The 19299-nt window shown below is 39.1% G+C and overlaps 1 protein-coding gene across 1 annotated transcript in view; it reads right to left on the bottom strand.

The window, feature by feature from the left end:
- ZNF215 (zinc finger protein 215) overlaps positions 1 to 16697 on the bottom strand; it is a 30793-nt gene extending 14096 nt beyond the window's left edge. The window contains exons 1-2 of the mRNA XM_047824007.1: positions 16611 to 16697; positions 6210 to 6778 (exon numbers count right to left, since the gene is read on the bottom strand). Of these exons, the coding sequence (XP_047679963.1) occupies positions 6210 to 6609 (400 nt within the window). The 5' untranslated portion in view covers positions 6610 to 6778; positions 16611 to 16697. The remainder of the gene's footprint in view (positions 1 to 6209; positions 6779 to 16610) is intronic.
- Between the last annotated feature and the right edge of the window lie 2602 nt (positions 16698 to 19299).

Raw genomic sequence — 19299 nt, 5'->3', positions numbered from 1 at the left:
ACACCCAGTGCTCATCACAAGTGCCCTCCTTAATGCCCATCACCCATTTAGCCCATCCCTCCACCCACTGCCCCTCCAGCAGCTCTCGGTTTGTTCTCTATAGTTAAGATCTCTTATGGTTTACCTCCCTCTGTTTTTACCTTGTTTTCCTTCCCTTCCCTTATGTTCATCTGTTTTGTTTCTTAAATTCCATGAGTGACATTATATGGTATTTGTCTTTCTCTGACTTATTTCACTTAGCACAATACAGTCTATTTCCATTCACATCGTTGCAAATGGCAAGATTTCATTCTTTTTGACAGCCGAGTAATACTGTATTGTGTATATAGGTGTGTGTATGTATGTATTTATAGAAGTAATGTATAAATATATATGTATATAAATATATACACACAATACATATACCACCTCTTCTTTAGCCATTCATCAGTCCATGGACATTTGGGCTCTTTCCATTTGTCTATTGCTGATTGTGCTGCTATAAACGTTGGGCTGCATGTGCACCTTCAAATCAGCATTTTTATATCCTTTGGATAAATACTTAATAGTGCAATTGCTTCCCCTTAATTCTGTATGGTGTATAATGTTGATTTTCATATGTTGAACCATCCTATATTCCTGGGATAAATACCACTTGGTCATGGTGTATAATCTTCTTAATATGATGCTGGGTTTGTTTTGCTAGTTTTGTGATAGCTTTGTCTGTCTTGGGCATCAAGTTAAACTCATCATAGAATAAGGTAGGAAATATTCCTTCCTCCCCTATTTTTTTAAAAAGTGTGAGAAACGGGTTCTGTGCTGACAGGTCAGAGCCTGGAGCCTGCTTCAGATTCATTCTCTCTCTCCCCCTCTCTCTGTCTCTCTGTCTCTCTCTCTCTCTGCCCCACCCCCACTTGCACTCAGTCTCTGTCTCAAAAATAAACAAACATTAAAAAAAATTTTTTTTAAGTGTGAGAAAGATTGGTGTTAATTCCTTAAATTTTTGATAGAATTCACCAGTGAAGCCATCTAGTCCTTGGGTTTTGTTGAAATTTTTTTGATTACTGATTCTATCTTTTCTGTTGTTAAAGAGGAGTTCAGATTTTCTATTTCTTCTTGAATCAGTTTTGGCAGTTTGTGTGTTTTTGGAATTTTTCTACTTAATCTAAATTAATTTTTTGGTATATAATTGTTCATAGTATTCTCTTATAATCCTTTTGATTTATGCAAGGTCAGTGGAAATGTGCCTACTTTTATTCCTGATTTTAGTTATCTCATTCTTCATACTTTTCTTGTGTAGCTAAGCCTTTGTCAATTTTGCTATTCTTTTCAAATGACCCACTTATGGTTTCATTGGTTCTATCGTTTTTCTGTTCTCTAGTTCATTTATCTCTTTTTAATCTTTCTTATTTTAATTTCTACATACTTGTGAATTTTCCAGATATCCTTCTGTTATTGATTTCTAATTCCATCCTACTGTGGTCAGAAAAGATACTTTGTAGGATTTAAATGTTTCTATTAATTGTGACTTGTTTTGGCCTAACATGTGGTCTATCTTGGAGAATGTTCCATGTGGACTTGAGAAGAATGTAAATACTGCCACTATTGGGTAGAGTGCTACTTTAGTTTATAGCATTGTTCAAGTCTTCTATTTCCTTTTTTGTCTTTTTTCTAGTTGTTGTATCCACTAATGAAAGTGGGGTGCTAAAGTCTCCAACTAGTATTCTTGATCTCTTTCTCCCTTCCTTTCTGTCAGTTTTTGCTTCATATATTTGGGGGCCTGATTGTTGCAGTTCTTGCTCACTTAATTACTTTTTGAACTGATTTGTAAAGTCTATATTCTTTGTTGTATGTGCCCACTTAAGTCTGTTCCCTTAGCTTAGTGGTCAGCTAGTGATTCCACATAGACTTCCTTAAATACCTGGAACCAAACCAAACAAAAACCCATTTCCTAGTCTTTGCAGATGTGCTGCATGTGTTGAGGCATGCCTTCACCACTTAGCCAGATAATTTTTTTCAACTTTACCTTCACCTTTAGTTCCTGCTTATGCAAAGCCTGAAGGCCAGTCAGAGGTGAGAGTTAAGGCCATATCAGGTGTTTCTGAACATGTGCCCAGCCTTCTAAATCTCTAGGGATACACAGAAACTTTTCAAGTCCTTTATTCCCCAAAGCATCTCATACCCCAGCTTTCCCATTAAATGCTTTGACAAATGACCCCTAGGTGGCCACCTCAGCCCCGGGACAGTTCTGAGTCAGATAAAATAAGGGCAATAAAATAAGGGCAATTGGGTGGCTTCTTCAGAGAGCCAAGACAGAAACTAAAAACCTTTCTCAGTCCTCTATTACCCAGCAACCTCTCCTTTCCTTCTCAATTAAACTTCAAGAATTTTCTAGGGGCACCTGGGTGGCTCAGTTGGTTGAGCAATTGACCGGCTCAGGTCACGATCTTGTGGTTTGTGAGTTCAAGCCCTAAATTGGGCTCTGTGCTGAAACCCTTGAGCCTGCTTTGGATTCTGTGTCTCTGTCTCTCTCTGCCCCTTCCATACTCATGCTCTGTCTCTCTCTGTCAAAAATAAATGAACATTAAAAAAGATTTAAAAAGAAAGAATTGCCTATAGTCATTTTGACATTCATACCTCATCCATCCATTCTTTTTTTTTTTTTTTTTTTTTGGTGGGGGTGGGGGGGGGCATGTGATAGGGAGAATAACAGACGCCAGAGATACCTACATCCCTAATCCTTGAATACACTGGCAAAAGGGACTCAGCAGATATGATCAAAGTTAAGGACCCTGAGATGAGGAATCATCCTGGATTATTTGGGTGATCATAATCTAATCACATGAATCCTAAAAAACAGAAGAGAAGGTTTCCCAGCTATGGTCAGTGAAAATGGGAGAGAGTGCAAACATGCATAATTAAGCAAGTGCACGTACTGTGACAACAGAATGGAGGGTAAGAGAAGGCAGTTGGAAAGGACATGGCTCAGGGGAGCCTGAGTGGCTCCGTCCGTTGAGCATCTGACTTCAGCCTGGGTCATGGTTTTGCGGTTCATGCGTTTGAGCCCTGTGTTGGGCTTTGTGCTGACAGTGTGAAGCCTGCTTTGGATTCTCTGCCTCCCTTTCTCTCTGACCCTCCCTTGCTTATGCACACTCTGTCTCAAAAATAAATATTAAAAAAAATTAAAAATAAAAAAAGGGACATGACTCTCCACTGACAGCTTTCAAGATGGGGGTAGAAAATCATGAGGCCCAGAAAGGAATGCAGTCCTACCAATGCCTTGATTTTAACCCAGGGAGACCCATGTTATTAGACTACTCATCTATAGACCTGTAGGATAATACATTTGCATTGTTTTAAGTCACTAAGTTTGTGGTCATTTGTTATGGCAGTAGTAGAAAACTAATAAAACTAACTACAAATAAGTACCACCTCAACTCCTTCTCTGAAACTGTTCTAAAGCTTAACAATAACTTCATAATCAACAATTTCAGTAAATTACTTTCAACACTCACTTAAAAAAATTTTTTTAATGTTTATTTTTATTTTTGAGGGACAGAGAGAGACAGCATGAGTGGCAGAGGGGCAGAGGAGAGAGACCCAGCATATGAAGTAGGCTCCAGGCTCTGAGCTGTCAGCACAGAGCCTGACGCGGGGCTCAAACTCACGAGCTGTGAGATCATGATCTGAGCCGAAGTCAGACGCTCAACTGACTGAGCCACAACTGACTGAGCCACCCAGGTGCCCCTCAAAACTCATCTTAATAGGACTTTTTTGCTGCACCATTATTAACACTCACTTCCTGAAGATTTCTCCTTTCTTAGCTCAAGATACTAATATTTCCTGGTTCTCTGATGTCCTAGATTACTGTTTTCTAGCCTGCTTACCTGGCTTTTCTTCTTCTGTTTAATCCGTTATTTCTTTTTCAAATAAGGACTACTGGATACCAACAATAATGATATCATCACTGTCCTCACTCAATAATTCTTTATCAAATATCTAATCAATTACCTCATGACTTATAAGGTCCACACATTCATATGACTGGTTATACATCTTTTACATTTCTTTTAATTTCTAAATCCCTCTTCCATACCCCTACTTCTCCCTTAAAATTATTTTGTTCTAGAAACTAGATTGCCTTGTAGTTTCTCGGAGTTTAGATTTTACTAATGGCATTCCCATGGTATAATTTAAAATGTTCCCCTCTCCTTTGTATTTCCTGTAATGGGTAGTTAGATCTATGGTGACTATTAAATATTGATGTTCCCCAAGGAAATGTATTTCTCCTACTTCAATTCATACCTGTAAGTTTCCAAATCTTCTCTTTCTGAACACCAAAGCCACACTGTTAACTATGTATTAATTTATTCATTGTGTATGGCCCATAGAGACCTCAAATTCAACATGCCACATAATTACTGTATAAATCCCCTCCCATAAAATCTGCTACTTATGCTCCATTCATGTAAGGCTGAGCATGGACATTTACATCAAATCTTATCTCATTCACCCCTTATATTCAGCCCATAATTCCTTTAGGTTCAAACTCCTGTTTTCCCAATGCTCCCTCATTCTTTTCTTTTTTTTTTTTTTTAATGTTTATTTATTTTTGAGAGAGAAAGAGCGTGAGTGAGGAAGGGGCACAGAGCGAGGGAGACACGGAATCTGAAGCAGGATCCAGGCCCCGAGCTGTCAGCACAGAGCCTGATGAGGGGCTCGAACTCACGAACCATGAGGTCATGACCTGAGCTGAAGTCAGACGCTTAACCAACTGAGCCACCCAGGTGCCCCTCAATGCTCCCTCATTCTTTAACACTTCATCTATCTTAACAGATTTTCCAGTTTTCAGAGCCCTCATGTCCTTTACAGAAAAAGTTTATCAACATCTTGTTTAAAGAGCCAGATAGTAAATATTTTGGGTTTTGCAGGCAATAGTTTCTCTGCTATACCTAATCAACCCTGGTCATAGTATGAAAACAACTGTGGCCAAAATGTAAATAAGTGGGCGTGGCTGTGTTCCAAAAAAACTACCTCCAAAAATATTGGCCTTTGGGCCATAGTCTGCCAACCACTCCCTCAATACTGATATCAAAATTTTTAAGTTTATTTATTTTGAGAGAGAGAGAGAGAGGAAATTCCAAGCAGGCTCTATACTCTCAATGTGAAGCCTGACGCCGAGCTTGATCCCACAAACAGTGAGATCATAACCTGAGCCGAAATCAAGAGCTGGATGCTTAAACAACTGAGCCACCCAGGCGCCTGGATATCAAAATATTTTAAAAGGCAAATCGAATCGATTTCCCTACCCAATCTGTGAGATCTCATTCTCTAAAAGCCAGGTAAGCAGGCTAGAAAGCTTTCTATTTCCTACAGAATAAAATCCATGCCTCCTGATAAAGTCCTTCATGATCTGGCCCTTGATACCCTCTAGCTTCAGAAAAAAGGAATTTCTTTTCAAATGGAAAGACTCCATTACTTTTCTTTTTAAGGTTCATTTTTTTTTCTTTTTAATTGAGATATAATTGACACATAATGTCATACAGTTGACCCTTGAACAACACAGGCACCAACCTCCTGAGCAGTTGGAAATCTGTGTATAACTTTTAATTCTCCCAAATTTTAACTACTAACAGCTTACCACTGACAGAGCCATAACAATAAGCACTGTAACGCATATTTTATGAATGTATTACATTCTGTATTCTTATAATAAAGTAAGCTAGAGAAAAAAATGTTCAAAAAATCATAAGAAAAAATACATTTACAATACTGTCTGTATTTATTAAAAAAAAAAGTTCAAACTTTTTTGAACACAGTTCAAACCCATGTTGTTCAAGGGTCAACTGTATTAGCTTCAGGTATACAACATCATGATTCAATTATATATATTGCAAAATGATCATAAGAAGTCAGGTTAACATCAGTCACCATATATAAATTTTTTTTCTTATAATGAGAACTCTTAGGATCTAATCTCTTAACAACTTCCAAATATGCAATACAGTATTATCAACTATAGTCACTATGCTGTACATTATATCCCCATGACTTATTTATTTTGTACTTGGGAGTTATATTTTATACCTTGTGACCCTCCACCCACTTGGCCCATACCCCACCTCTGGCAACCACCAATCTGTTCTCTGTATCTATGAGCTAATTTTCCTTTTTTTTTTAGATTCCAAGTAAGGGTCAACTATTCTACCACCAACTCTTTACATTCTTACCTTCATCTTTAAGCATTCCAATCACATCCTCTATGAGGGTCACCACTTCCTTGCTGTTCTTTGGATGTTGTAAATTCACCCAAGTCCTAATGTCTTCAGGGAGAATTGTCAGAAATTGTTCCAGCACCAACAGCTCTAGGATCTGTTGCTTTGTATGAACTTCTGGTTTCAGCCACTGAAGACAGAGCTTCCAGAGTTGGCACAGGGCTTCATGAGGCCCAGACACATCCAAATACTGGAAATGTCTGAACTTTTGACGAGAGGCCTCAGAGTCACATGTTTCCATGACTGGGATGGATTCCTGCTGCCAAGACACATGTGCTTTCAGGGCCTCACTTTGTTCATGTAGAGTCAGGCTTTGAGGTTTTGACATAGCCATCAACTTGTTCAGAGGCTGCATCTTCCCAGACAGAACTCCCACTATAGTTCCAATTTGTTTTACTAGAGGATTCTAATAATTCTTGGGTGAAGCACATGTGTACTATATATATGCAATGTTTTGAACCAAGTTCTATCTCAATAAGAGAAAAGTTCCAGGAGCTTCAGATACAAAGCCAACATTCTGGTACCTGAGGAAATGAAAAAAAGATACCAATATGACCTATATTTAACGAACATGTTTTAGCATATTGCCAAAAGATAAAATACAAGTAATATTCTTAAAATTGTCCAATAAGATAAATATTATGGATTATACTTCCATTCTTGTTTCTTTCTCATAACGAGAAAATATACTGTCCCTTCCCAATCACCCACCAAAAAGAACATAAACACAGACATCACACAAAAAGTGATAAATGAGATAGTCCTTTAAAAAAAAAAAAACCTCACAATTTAATTGCAATTAGGTTTCTCCTGTATCAGGTGACAACACATTTTTGCTTTAAAATTAAGCAAAACACGTCAGGCTCTGGGCTGATGGCTCAGAGCCTGGAGCCTGTTTCCGATTCTGTGTCTCCCTCTCTCTCTGCCCCTCCCCCGTTCATGCTCTGTCTCTCTCTGTCCCAAAAATAAATAAATGTTGAAAAAAAATTAAAAAAAAAAAAAAAAAAAAAGGGGCGCCTGGGTGGCGCAGTCGGTTAAGCGTCCGACTTCAGCCAGGTCACGATCTCGCGGTCCGTGAGTTCGAGCCCCGCGTCAGGCTCTGGGCTGATGGCTCAGAGCCTGGAGCCTGTTTCCGATTCTGTGTCTCCCTCTCTCTCTGCCCCTCCCCCATTCATGCTCTGTCTCTCTCTGTCCCAAAAATAAATAAATGTTGAAAAAAAATTTAAAAAAAAAATAAAATTAAGCAAAACAAATATTCAGAAGGATATTTAGGTTATTAAGGCTTTATACTAGAAAAGCCTAAAAAATCTCTTTCTAAATTCTCAATAAATATCAGTAAGGTTATATAAAATGAGTAGAACAGAACACACCACTAGAACTTAAACAATTATTTAAAAAATAAGAGAATAGGGGCGCCTGGGTGGCTCAGTTGGTTAAGAGTCTGACTTCGGCTCAGGTCATGATCTCATGGTTTGTGGGTTCGAGCCCCACATCAGGCTCCATGCTGACAGCTCAAAGCCCGGAGCCTAATTCAGATTCTGTGTCTCCTTCTCTCTGCCCCTCCCCCACTCCTGCTCTCTCTCAATCTTTCAAAAAAAAAATTAATTAATTTTAAAAAAAGGAGAATAAATAGGAGTCATTCATTGTTGGGGGTAAATCAAAAAGTACATTCCAATGATACAAAAACAGACACACAGCTCAATGGATAGAGAGCCAAGGAAAAAATCTACACCTCTATGTTCAATTCACCATGAGAAAGCAGGCAAGAATACACAATGGGGAAATGATAGTCTTTTCAATAAGTGGTGTTGGAAAACTGGACAGCTACATGCAAAAGAATGAAACTGGACAACTTTCTTACATCATATAAAAAAATAAACTCGGGGCGCCTGGGTGGCGTAGTCGGTTAAGCGTCCGACTTCAGCCAGGTCACGATCTCGCGGTCCGTGAGTTCGAGCCCCGCGTCGGGCTCTGGGCTGATGGCTCAGAGCCTGGAGCCTGTTTCCGATTCTGTGTCTCCCTCTCTCTCTGCCCCTCCCCCGTTCATGCTCTGTCTCTCTCTGTCCCAAAAATAAATAAACGTTGAAAAAAAAAAAAAATAAAAAAAAAAAAATAAAAAAAAAAAATAAACTCAACATGGATTAAAGATCTAAATATGAGACCTGAAGCCATAAAACTCCCAAAAGAAACATAGGTAGTTAATCTTTTGGACATCAGCGTTAGCAATGTATTTATGAATATGTCTCCTTAGGCAAGAGAAACAAAAACAAAAATAAGCTACTGGGACTATAACAAAATAAAAAAGCTTTTGTACAGTAAAGGAAACCATCAACAAAATAAAAAAGCAACCTACTAAATGAGAGAACATATTTGAAAATGGCATCACTGATAAAGGGTTAATATCCAAAATATATAAAGAAATTATACATTCAACATACACATATACACACAAACACACAAATAATTCAATTAAAAAATAGGCAGAGAACCTAAACAGACATTTTCCCAGAAAAGATACACAGATGGCCAACAGGTACATGAAAAGATGCTCATCAGGAAATGCAAATTAAAACCACAAGGGGGTATCATTTCACACCTGTCAGAAAATGGCTAATATCAAAAAAACAAGAAATAACAAGTGTTGGTATGAATGTAGAGAAAAGGGAACCTTATGCACTGCTGGTGGGAATGTCAATTGGTGCAATCACTGTGGAAAACAGTAAGGAGGTTCCTCAAAAAATTAAAAATAGAAATACCATATGATCCAGTAATTTCCCTACTGGGTATTTAGCCAAAGAAAATGAAAACACTAATTTGAAAGGATATATGCACCCCTATGTTTACCGAATTATTTACAATAGCCAAGATATGGAAGCAACCCAAGCGTCCATCCATAGATGAATGGATAAAGAAGATGTAGTGTGTGTGTGTGTGTACATATGTGTGTATGTGTCTATATATGTATATACACATACACATATATATAAATGGAATATTACTTAGCCATAAAAGGAGGTGATTTTGCTATTTGCAACAACATGGATGGATCTAGAGGGTATTATGCTAAGTGAAATAAGTCAAACAAAAATGAATTCCTTATGACTTCACTTGTATGTGGAATCTAAAAACCAAAACAACTGAACAAATAAACAAATCAAACAGACTCTTAAATATAGAGAACTGGTGGTTGCCAGAGTGGAGGTGGGTGATGGGGGGGGGTGGGGATCAGCAAAATAAAGGGGATTAGGAAGTACAAACTTCCATTTTGAAATAAGTCACGGAGATGAAAAGTACAGCACAGGGAATATAAGCAATAATATTGTAATAATGTATGGTGACAAACAGTGACTACACTTATTGTAGTGAGCATTTTAAGTACTATATGGAACTGTGGAATCAATATGTTATCCACCTGAAACTAATACAACATTGTAGGCCAATTTTACTTCAATTAAAAAAAGAGTGCATTCCCAGACTAAAATGATTAGAAGTTTTCACTTGTTAGGACTCATTATCGGCCAGTCTGCAATGTCCACCAGGGAAGTAATAGGCTCAGCTAAACATTTAGACTCACATGACTACCATGGGCCATATTTGGCACTAGTTGTTCAGAAGGTCTCTGGACAGAAAACACAGCTTGCTAGCCGAGTAACTGGCATTGTTCTTCAGTGGGAGTCCTCACAGAGTATAGCTCAAGTCAAGAGATCTACATAGGTTGTGCAGAAAGCACATTGACTTAAAGCCTTCCCACAAGAGCCAGAGTCTTTTGTAACAACTCTATGAGCACAGCACTCAGGGTTCCCCAAAGAACTTCCCCCATTATGAGAATCATCACATTCAGGGAAGTTCAGATACAGCTTTCTACCTGATTTACAATTCTCCCAGTCTGAATGCGATTGAACTTTCAGGGTTCATTTTTTTTTAATATAATTTATTGTCAAATTGGTTTCCATACAACACCCAGTGCTCATCCCAACAAGTGCCCTCCTCCATGTCAGGGTTCATTTTTTACTATATACCTCTAAGCCAGTGGTTTTCAGGGGCAATTTGGTACCAGGGGAAATCTGACAATTCTGGAGACAGTTTTGGTTATCACAACTGGGGGCTCTTACTGGCATCGGGTCAGAGAAGCCCAGGGATCCTGCTAAACATCCTACAATGTGTAAGATGGTGCTCAATAACAAAGAATTATCCAGCCTAAAAGGTCACTAATTCCAAGGTAAAGAAATCCCTGCTATAGAAAATATATAGTGACAAAGAGTACATACTTTGGAGTCATACTGACAGGAGGTTAAATAGCAGCTGTACTAGTAACTACACGTATTAAATTAAGCAAATTAGTTAACCAAAACCTGAATTTTCTCAATTGTAACATAGATATAATAATATCTATCTGACTGAATTACAGTGATTAAAAGAACTCTCATCCACTTCTTGGAAGATAATAAACACTCGATACCCATTTTGTTGAGAGTTTTTATCATAAATGGATGTTGAATTTTGTCAAATGCTTTTTCTGCATCCACTGAAATCATATGATTTTTATTATTCATTTTCTCAATGTGATGTATCACACTGACTGATTTGCAGACATTGCAAATCATTTATCTGGTAAGAGATTAATATCCAAAGTATATCAGGAATTCATACAACTTTATAACAAAAGAAAATTAGACTTGAAAATAGGCAGAAGATTTGAATATTTTTCCAGAGAAGACACTTGAACACTTTTCCAAAGAAGACATACAGATGGCCAGCAGATACATGAAAAATGCTCAGCAGCATTAATCATCAGGTAAATGCAAATCAAAAGCACACTGAAGTATCACCCCACACATTTTGAAGGATTATTTCCAAAAAGAGAAGACATACCAAGTGTTAGTGAGGATGTGAAGAAAAGGAAACCCTTGTACATTGTTGGTGGCAGTGTCAATCGGTGAATCCACTGTGGAAAACAGTATGGACATCCTTAAAAAATTAAAATAGAACTATTGTATGATCCAGCAATTCCATTTCTGGATATTTATCCAATAAAAATGAAAACACTAACTGGGAAAGATATATGCACCCTCATATTCATTGCAGTACTGTTTACAATAGCCAGGACATGAAAATAACCTAAGTGTCCATCAACAGATCAATGGATAATGAAATTGTGTGCATGCATGTGCATGTGTGTGTATATACATATAGGAATATTATTCAGCCATAAAAAGAATTAAAATCTTATCATTTGAAACAAATGGATGTACCTTGAGGGCAATATGCTAAGTGAAATAAAGTCAGACAAAATACCGTATGATCTCTCTTATGTGTGTAACCTTAAAAACAACAACAACAAAAAACAAAATTGGTAGTTGCCAGAGGAGAAGGGTGGTAGGTGGGAGAAATGGGTATAAGGGCCAAAGGTTAAATTTAAAAAAGCCTGAAGCAATGGGCAAAATATCAATTTTCAATACTTTCCATTGTGTTTTTTAAAAAAATATTTAGAGAAAGAGAGTGTGCGCACACACGCAACCCCAGGAGGAGCAGAGAGAGGAGGACAGAAGATCCAAAGCGGACTCCATGCTGACAGCAGCCAGCTGCCAGCTGCGAGCCCAATGTGGGGCTTGAACTCATGAACCACAAGATCATGACCTGAGCTGAAGTTGCACACTCAACCGACTGAGCCACTCAGGTGCCCCTCCATGTGTCTTATTGCAACCATATAATAACCACTTAAAAAAAAAACAAAACACAACACTCAGTAGACTTTCATATATACGTGTGTACGTCTGCTTGTTAGCAGATCTTACAGACTGGCCAAAAGTTAGTTCACAAAAGTATTTCCTGACCTCATCTATTGGCAATGTCTACCTGAAAGATTATTCAACATTCAAATAAAGATTAGTATATGGAGCAAAAGAACAATATAGAGAGGCCTATGAAAAGAGAGTGCAGAAGGAAAAATGCACAATGCTCAAAAAAGTCAAGGCAAGAAAACATTTTAGAACACGTACTGACTTTCTGAAGAAAAAAAACAAGTTTGGAAATGAGTGGAATCTGTAAGACTGAAGGCAAAAGAAAATACACAATAGCACTGTACTCTAGTTGATAAAGTTCTTTCCTATGGAGATATACATTAACAATTCTGATACATTATGCATGTATATCGGAATTGAACAATAAGTACATGCACTGCAGATTGTGAGAAGCAGCTTTCTTAATGTTTGAGTAGGAGTTTTCAGATAATCAAAGGAAAGAAGCTAGAATGGCTCAAGTGGTAATGAATTAGAGTTGGAGATATCAATATGAACTTCTGTGTAGCTTAATATAAAGGTGGTTACATGCAGAAATATTTATAGATATTTGTATATACAGGGATTAGTATGCATGCATATATTTCCTAGCTCTGTCAGCTGAGTTGGCCTAGAAGCAAGGACATCCCAGGACCAACAATAACACTTAGCTCCCAGGTCTCAGTTTCTAATACCATATTTCAATAAAAGGAACCAGGGCTCCACGGAAAAATGGTTGATCTTAAAACTGGAGAAAAAAATATACAAGAAGAGATGGAGCATCTTGAAGTACTAGAAACTAAACAAAAGCTCAAAAACAAAAACACATTTACTGGGGCACATCAAAAGCACACCAGAGCCAAGCGAAAGAGCTCCCGATGGCCAAAGCTGGAACAATATTAGTAATAAATAATCTAACTATAAAATTAATGCCCATAGGCTATATTAATACAGATGACTGACTCAATCAATAAATGGGGTAGAATAGACAAATCTCCCATACAGAAGAGTCCAAATAATTTGTGTAGATATTCAGCCCTCTAGGAGGTACAGAACTCTCTATCCCTGGAGTTTGGACTCTGCATAGTGAATTTCTCACAAAAAAGTATATACAGGAAAAAGGAAAAAGAGTAAATTTATAATGGAGAAACCTAAAATATATACCTCAACAAGTGATCAAAGTTAACACCAATAATGACAGGTCATGTTGACAGTATGTACCTTTGAGATGATGTGGTAGAAATAGCACTTTGTCTCTGATTTTCCTTCTCTAAACCCATAACACCAGTCTAATCATGAGAAGGATTCTAACAGACAAATTCTAATAGATGGTCTTCCTATAAAATACCTGACCAGTACTCCTCAAATCTGTAAAGGTCATTAAAAACAAGTCTCAGAAACTACCCCAGCCAAGAGGAGCCTCAGGAGATATGATAACTAAATGTACTGTGGCATCCCAGATGGGATCCTGATCAGAAGAAGAACATTGGGTAAAAATTAAAGAAGTATGAATAAAGTATGGACTTCAGTTAATATATATATTTCACTGACTGTAACAAATGTACCATATTAATTTGTTACTAGTTGGGGAAATGGGTATGGGGTGTATGGGAACTCTCTGTACTATATTCTCAAATTCAGTTAAGTAAGGTTTTACTTTGAAAAGTCAACACCCACATTAAAAGCCTTAGTTCTCCTCAGATGGTTTATTCAATTTATTTAGGAAAGAACTTTTTGTGGGAGGAAGGCACTGAAGCTGAACTGCCTCTTTATATAAGTGGGAAGGGAAATGGGAAGTTAGGGAGATGACTGAAATAGATGTTACACTTGATTCCTATGTTTTATTTGATTCTCACTCCCACACTCTGTTGGAACTGCTTATGAAACAAATAGGCAGTTTCCACCTCCACTGTGGTTACCTCATAGTACATTCTAAGTTGTGGCCTTTTCTACATTGTTTCTTAAAACTATGTTTCTCTCCACTCCCCATCTTGTAAATTTTTTTTTTTACATTTTTATTTATTTTTGAGAGACAGAGCACAAGTGGGGGAGGGGCAGAGAGAGAATGAGACACAGAATAGGAAGCAGGCTCCAGGCTCTGAGCTGTCAGCACAGAGCCCGATGTGGGGCTTGAACTCACAAACCGAGATCGTGACCTGAGCCGAAGTCGAACGCTTAACTGACTGAGCCACCTAGAACCCCCTCCACTCTCCATCTGGTAGAGATGTACTGACACCATTTATATGCTCCTTAGTACCCCTTTACATGTCTGCCAGACACAGGGCAAAGTGGATCAACTGAAGGAAGAATATTTGAGACCCAACACAAACCTTCTCTAAAGCTTAAGGAAAGCACAGGTTCATTAAAAAACAAAAGAAAGTTTCAAAGTGCTTAAGAGGTATCACGGAGTCCCAGCAAAAGACTAAACTATATGCCCAGATACTTTTTTAATTAACATAAAGGGAGAAAGCAGGGGTGAGGGCTGAAGGTGAGGGAGGTGAGCAGTTCACAGGCAAAATGTTAAAAAATAAAACGAAACACCAAGGAAGCACAAAAATTAAAAAATTAAAGGTGGAAAGAATAACAAGGATATCCACTATAATGGTAAATGTACTGGGTAAAAATTTTCACTATATAAACACTCAAGAGACATGGAAAACAAAAGAACTGCAAAGTTACAAATAAAGGGATTAAAAACCTAACAAGCAAATGTAAACAATACACAGGGATAAAATGAATTAAAAAGCCCACAGGGCACCTGGATGGCTCAGTTGGTTAAGCCTCTGACTCAGTTCCAGCTCAGATCATGATCTCACAGTTCGTGAGTTCAAGCCCTGCATCGGACCACACCCATGGTGCGGGGCCTGCTTGGGATTTTCTGTCTCTCTCCCTCTCTGCCCCTCCATGGAGCACTCCCGTGTGTGTCCTCTCACTCTCTCTCAAAATAAATAATTAAAAACTTAAAAAAAAAAAAAAGCACAAGTGTATTAAAGCAGACAAAAAGGAAACTTTAAATGAAGGTACAACTTATAATGAAATACAACTTATTAAATGTACCAAATAATGTAACTGGAATATGTTTATGGCAAAATCCTCAGAAAACAAAAGATGAAATCAACAAGAACACAACAAATAAATCCTTAGCAAATAAGCTATATCCTTAACAGATAAACTAAATCCTTAATCCTTAACAAACTAAAATTAAGTAATAATATAGTAGATATGAAAAATGTGCTTAGTGTGATGTAATGTAGTTTCTATTCAAGCACTTATGAAAATGTTTACAAAAGCTACTATGTATGAGGCTACAAAAAAACTCAATAAATAAAAAGTATCTACCAGTGAACAGACTACATTTATCATCAGAATGAAAACTACAATTTGACACAAAAAACATTCTCAACTAATTTGAAATTTAAACTTTGTTTCTAAAATACACCTCAAAAGACAAAAATAATGGACATCAAAATCTATAGAGCACGGTTCAAGCTCCACTGTTAGGCAATGTCAAAGACTTACATATGTAATTAAACAATAATAAGATAAACATTCAACTCAAAGTGAGAAAAAGCAACAAAATATACTGGGAATTTATAGGTTAAGTATATAAATTAATAAATTACTCGGTACCAATAATTACAGAGCTAGAAGGACAGAGATGTTCAGGACGACATGCTTGCATTTAAGATTTCAAAAAGGGAAGTTTGGGTGACAGAACGTCCAAGGTACGACTGTGACTGCGAGAAGCTTAAGTGGTCTGTAAGCGATGAACACGGGAATAAACAAAGTCAAGAACTTAAGTTTAAGCTCTAGTACTAACAGACGTCTTTCAGGACGATGGTGGCAGTCAGAATGAAGCGTTAACTGTGAGCCACTACCACTGGAAGGGAGGGTTCAATAAGGCGCAGGTGACAGGAATCTGGGGCGTTAAACAAGCAGGTGACACAGGTTCAAAGGATTTTATAGCATTGAGGAAAAATGGAACAGGGGCCAATTATGTGGGCAAGGTAGCATCTGTCGGTGAAGAGGGTTGTTTTAAACCTCATAGGTAGAGCAGAAGCTTGAGTTGAAAACAGCCTTGGAGATTAGCGCAGGTAGAGCAGCAGAAAGCAGTTTGCAAATGAAGCGTCTGAAATTTGAAAGACGCCTTGAAGTTTAACTGTTTGGAGGAGTAACAAGGAATGACTGGGAAAAAAGGCAAGTTGCAATGAAGGTTTCCCTATTTTCTTTTCCAGCTGATGGATCCAGTCACACTTGGTATTTCCACGAGGAATCAATACTAGTCATTCCAGAACCCACTAATGAAGATACTTTCCCCAGGTCAAGTGCCTGCAGATTGCCCCCGTTACAGAGTGGAAGAGAGGGCTGCACTAAACGCTGCTCAGGCCTGCTCTCCCACGCACCGATTTCCTTCCGCAGCCCGCGCCTTCCCCGCCACTGGTGACCCCTCCAGGTGGTCCCGCAGAGACTGCGGGGCGCGGCGCCGGAATCCTCTTAACTGCGCACAAGCCGACGCCCTCCAGCGGGATTCCCAATTCCGCGCACCCGCGTCCTCGTCGCCCGCTGACCCCGGCGATACCTGCGGGCACGGCTCCCAGCCAGCACTCTGTTCACTCACACCCAGGCGCCAGTTCCGACAGGAGCCACGGAGGTCTCTGGCCCCGCAGTCGGAAAGAGGCGGCGTGGGTAATCACGCCGGAACTAAGAAGCCGTGACCGCACCCGCCTATTAAACGCCAATGCCGCCGCCCCTCTGGGTCTCCTAAAGGCCAAGGCAAGCCTCGGGCGCACGCACGCGCACAGGCCCTGGGAGGAGCCCCCAGCGGCCCCTGCGGCCTCAGTCTGCGGAGTAGACTGGGGGCTTCTCCCAGTCCCGCCCCCTTCCTCAGCCCCGCCCCCTCAGTAGACTTTCGTCCAACCCCAGGGCCACCAACGAATGGATGCGGGCTTCCGGTAGGGTGGAGGCGAGGGTAAGTCGCAGGGAGAATGGCATCTCAAACATTCTTTGCTTCCCCCATCCCATCCCGGAAAAGTGTCCAAAATCTTCCTCACCTTTTCCGTGCCCCCCACCCCCCTACCCCACTTGAGTGGAACCAAAAAATGTGACAGAATTTCGAAAGGATACCAATTTGTATATAACATGATTTTCACTGATTTTATTGATTCACTCATTCATTCATTCTGTTTTGCAACCAAGTAAAAAGTCTCGTGAAAGATCATGAGTTCAGTTTTGGCTGAGTTGAGTTTGAGATACTTTGTGACATCCAAGAAGCAATGTCAAATAGGCATACAGATCGAGGAGTCTGGAGACCTTAGAGGTGTCTGGGGCCAGCGGTGTAAAATTTGTGTCAATTCTGGGTAGATGATAGTTGATACTATGAGTGAGGATGACATTGTAGAAAGAACAAAAAAGAGAAAATACTAAAATGAAAGGGCCCAGGACTGAGCCCCAAAGGAAGAACTCAAAATAGTAAATCAGGGAGAGCCTCCCAGAAAAGGAGCTTTACATCTAGAGCACGAATTGACCAAAATAAAACAAAAGGGGGGATTAGATATTTTTTTTTGCCAACCTACTCTGTGCTCACTACTATCATAAGCAAATTATAAATATCATCTCACTCATCACCACGACACTATAAGGTAGACATTATCATTCCCCAATCGGTTGAAACTAAAATCTGGCAAAGCTAAGCTCCAAGCTCAGAACACTTCATATTTGCATCACTGCTATTCACTCAATGTTTCAATACTTAGAGAGCCATTAGTAAGTTTTGACAGAATTGTGGAATGACATTTTCCAAGATTGGGGGTATGGTGTGTGCTATGAATTGTTTGCAATGAGGCTGACCTTTATGAAAGTCACATTAAATTAGCCAGGCAAAATCAAAATTTTAACTTGTAAGTGTTGCCAGTAAATAGGCTCGAATATGATTTATAGTTGATTAAAGAGCAGAGAATTGGAAAAAGCACAAAGTAGGAAGGAGAAGGACCAGCCTTTCTCCTCTCATACCTTTCATAGATATGAGGTTTCTGGCCACTTACCTTCAGAGGTCCACAGAAACACTGACACTGCTCTCTAAATAGGGTAATTTTCAGGTTGCAGTCACCTCACTAAAGGTTTTTTTTAGTTTATTTTTTAAAGTTTATTTATTTTGAGAGAGAGAGAGATGGGGGGGGGGTGTGGAGGGGGAGGGGTAGAGAGGGAGAGGGAGAGAGAATCCCAAGCAGGCTCTGCATTGCCAGTGCAGAGTCTGACACGGCTCGAGCCCACCAACAGTGAGATCATGACCTGAGCCAAAATCAAGAGTTGGTTGCTTAACTGACTGAGCCACCCAAGTGCCCCAGGTCCAGATATTTTTTAATGGAACAATCTTATGATTGTTCTTGCAATATATGACTTTTATTGTGAAGGTAAAACTAACTGGGACTTGATCCTTAAGATTCATACAGTTGTCTGCTACAGACTCCATTTCCTTCTAGCATCATGAAATCTAGGTCTTCTGAATTAGAACCTAATTCAGCATACAGAGAAAACTTAAATCAACACTTTTCCTAGGCCACACATTCATTCAGCAAATTTTTATTGAGAATGTATGACTAGTACAGACATTGTACTAGCAGTAGGGAACACATCAGTAAACACAATCAGGGGTGCCTGGGTGCCTCAGTCGGTTAAGCGCCTGACTTCGGCTGAGGTCATGATCTCACAATTCGTGGGTTCAGGCCCCTTGTCAGGCTCTGTGCTGACAGCTCGAAGCCTGGATCCTGCTTCAGATTCTGTGTCTCCCTCTCTCTCTGTCCCTCCCCCACTCACGCCCTGTCTCTCAAAAATGAATACACATTAAAAAATTTTTTTAAACACAATCAGATGAGGACTGTCTTAATGCCCAACAGAAGCATTCCCTATGCTAAGCTCACTCAACTCTTCTGTGTTCTTCACTCAACATTCTGTATTCTACATATTCTCATAATGTTGTGTTATGTACATTATGAGTTATACTGGTCAGTTTGGAATGTATAGGTTGTCAAGACATTAGTGGGGGTGATTTGGTTTCATAGGCCATGGGTAATGGACATTTGTCAATTTTTGGCTTCTGATCATTTGAGTACCTTTTCCATATTTATGGCTTTCTGTGAATCATGGGCTAGTAACAGCCTATCTGCCTCCAGAGAAGCTGAATACACCTGAAATTCACTTTCTTTGCCTTAATTGCAGCTATTGTATAGCATGTAACTTGGACTCAATCAATTAGATGCACTCAGTCTAGA

The sequence above is a fragment of the Prionailurus viverrinus genome, chromosome D1 (genome assembly GCF_022837055.1).
Source record: "Prionailurus viverrinus isolate Anna chromosome D1, UM_Priviv_1.0, whole genome shotgun sequence".
NCBI classification, from domain to species: Eukaryota; Metazoa; Chordata; class Mammalia; order Carnivora; family Felidae; genus Prionailurus; species Prionailurus viverrinus.
The sequence above is the reverse complement of the archived record's forward strand: the minus strand, read 5'-3'. Positions and strand labels throughout refer to the sequence as shown.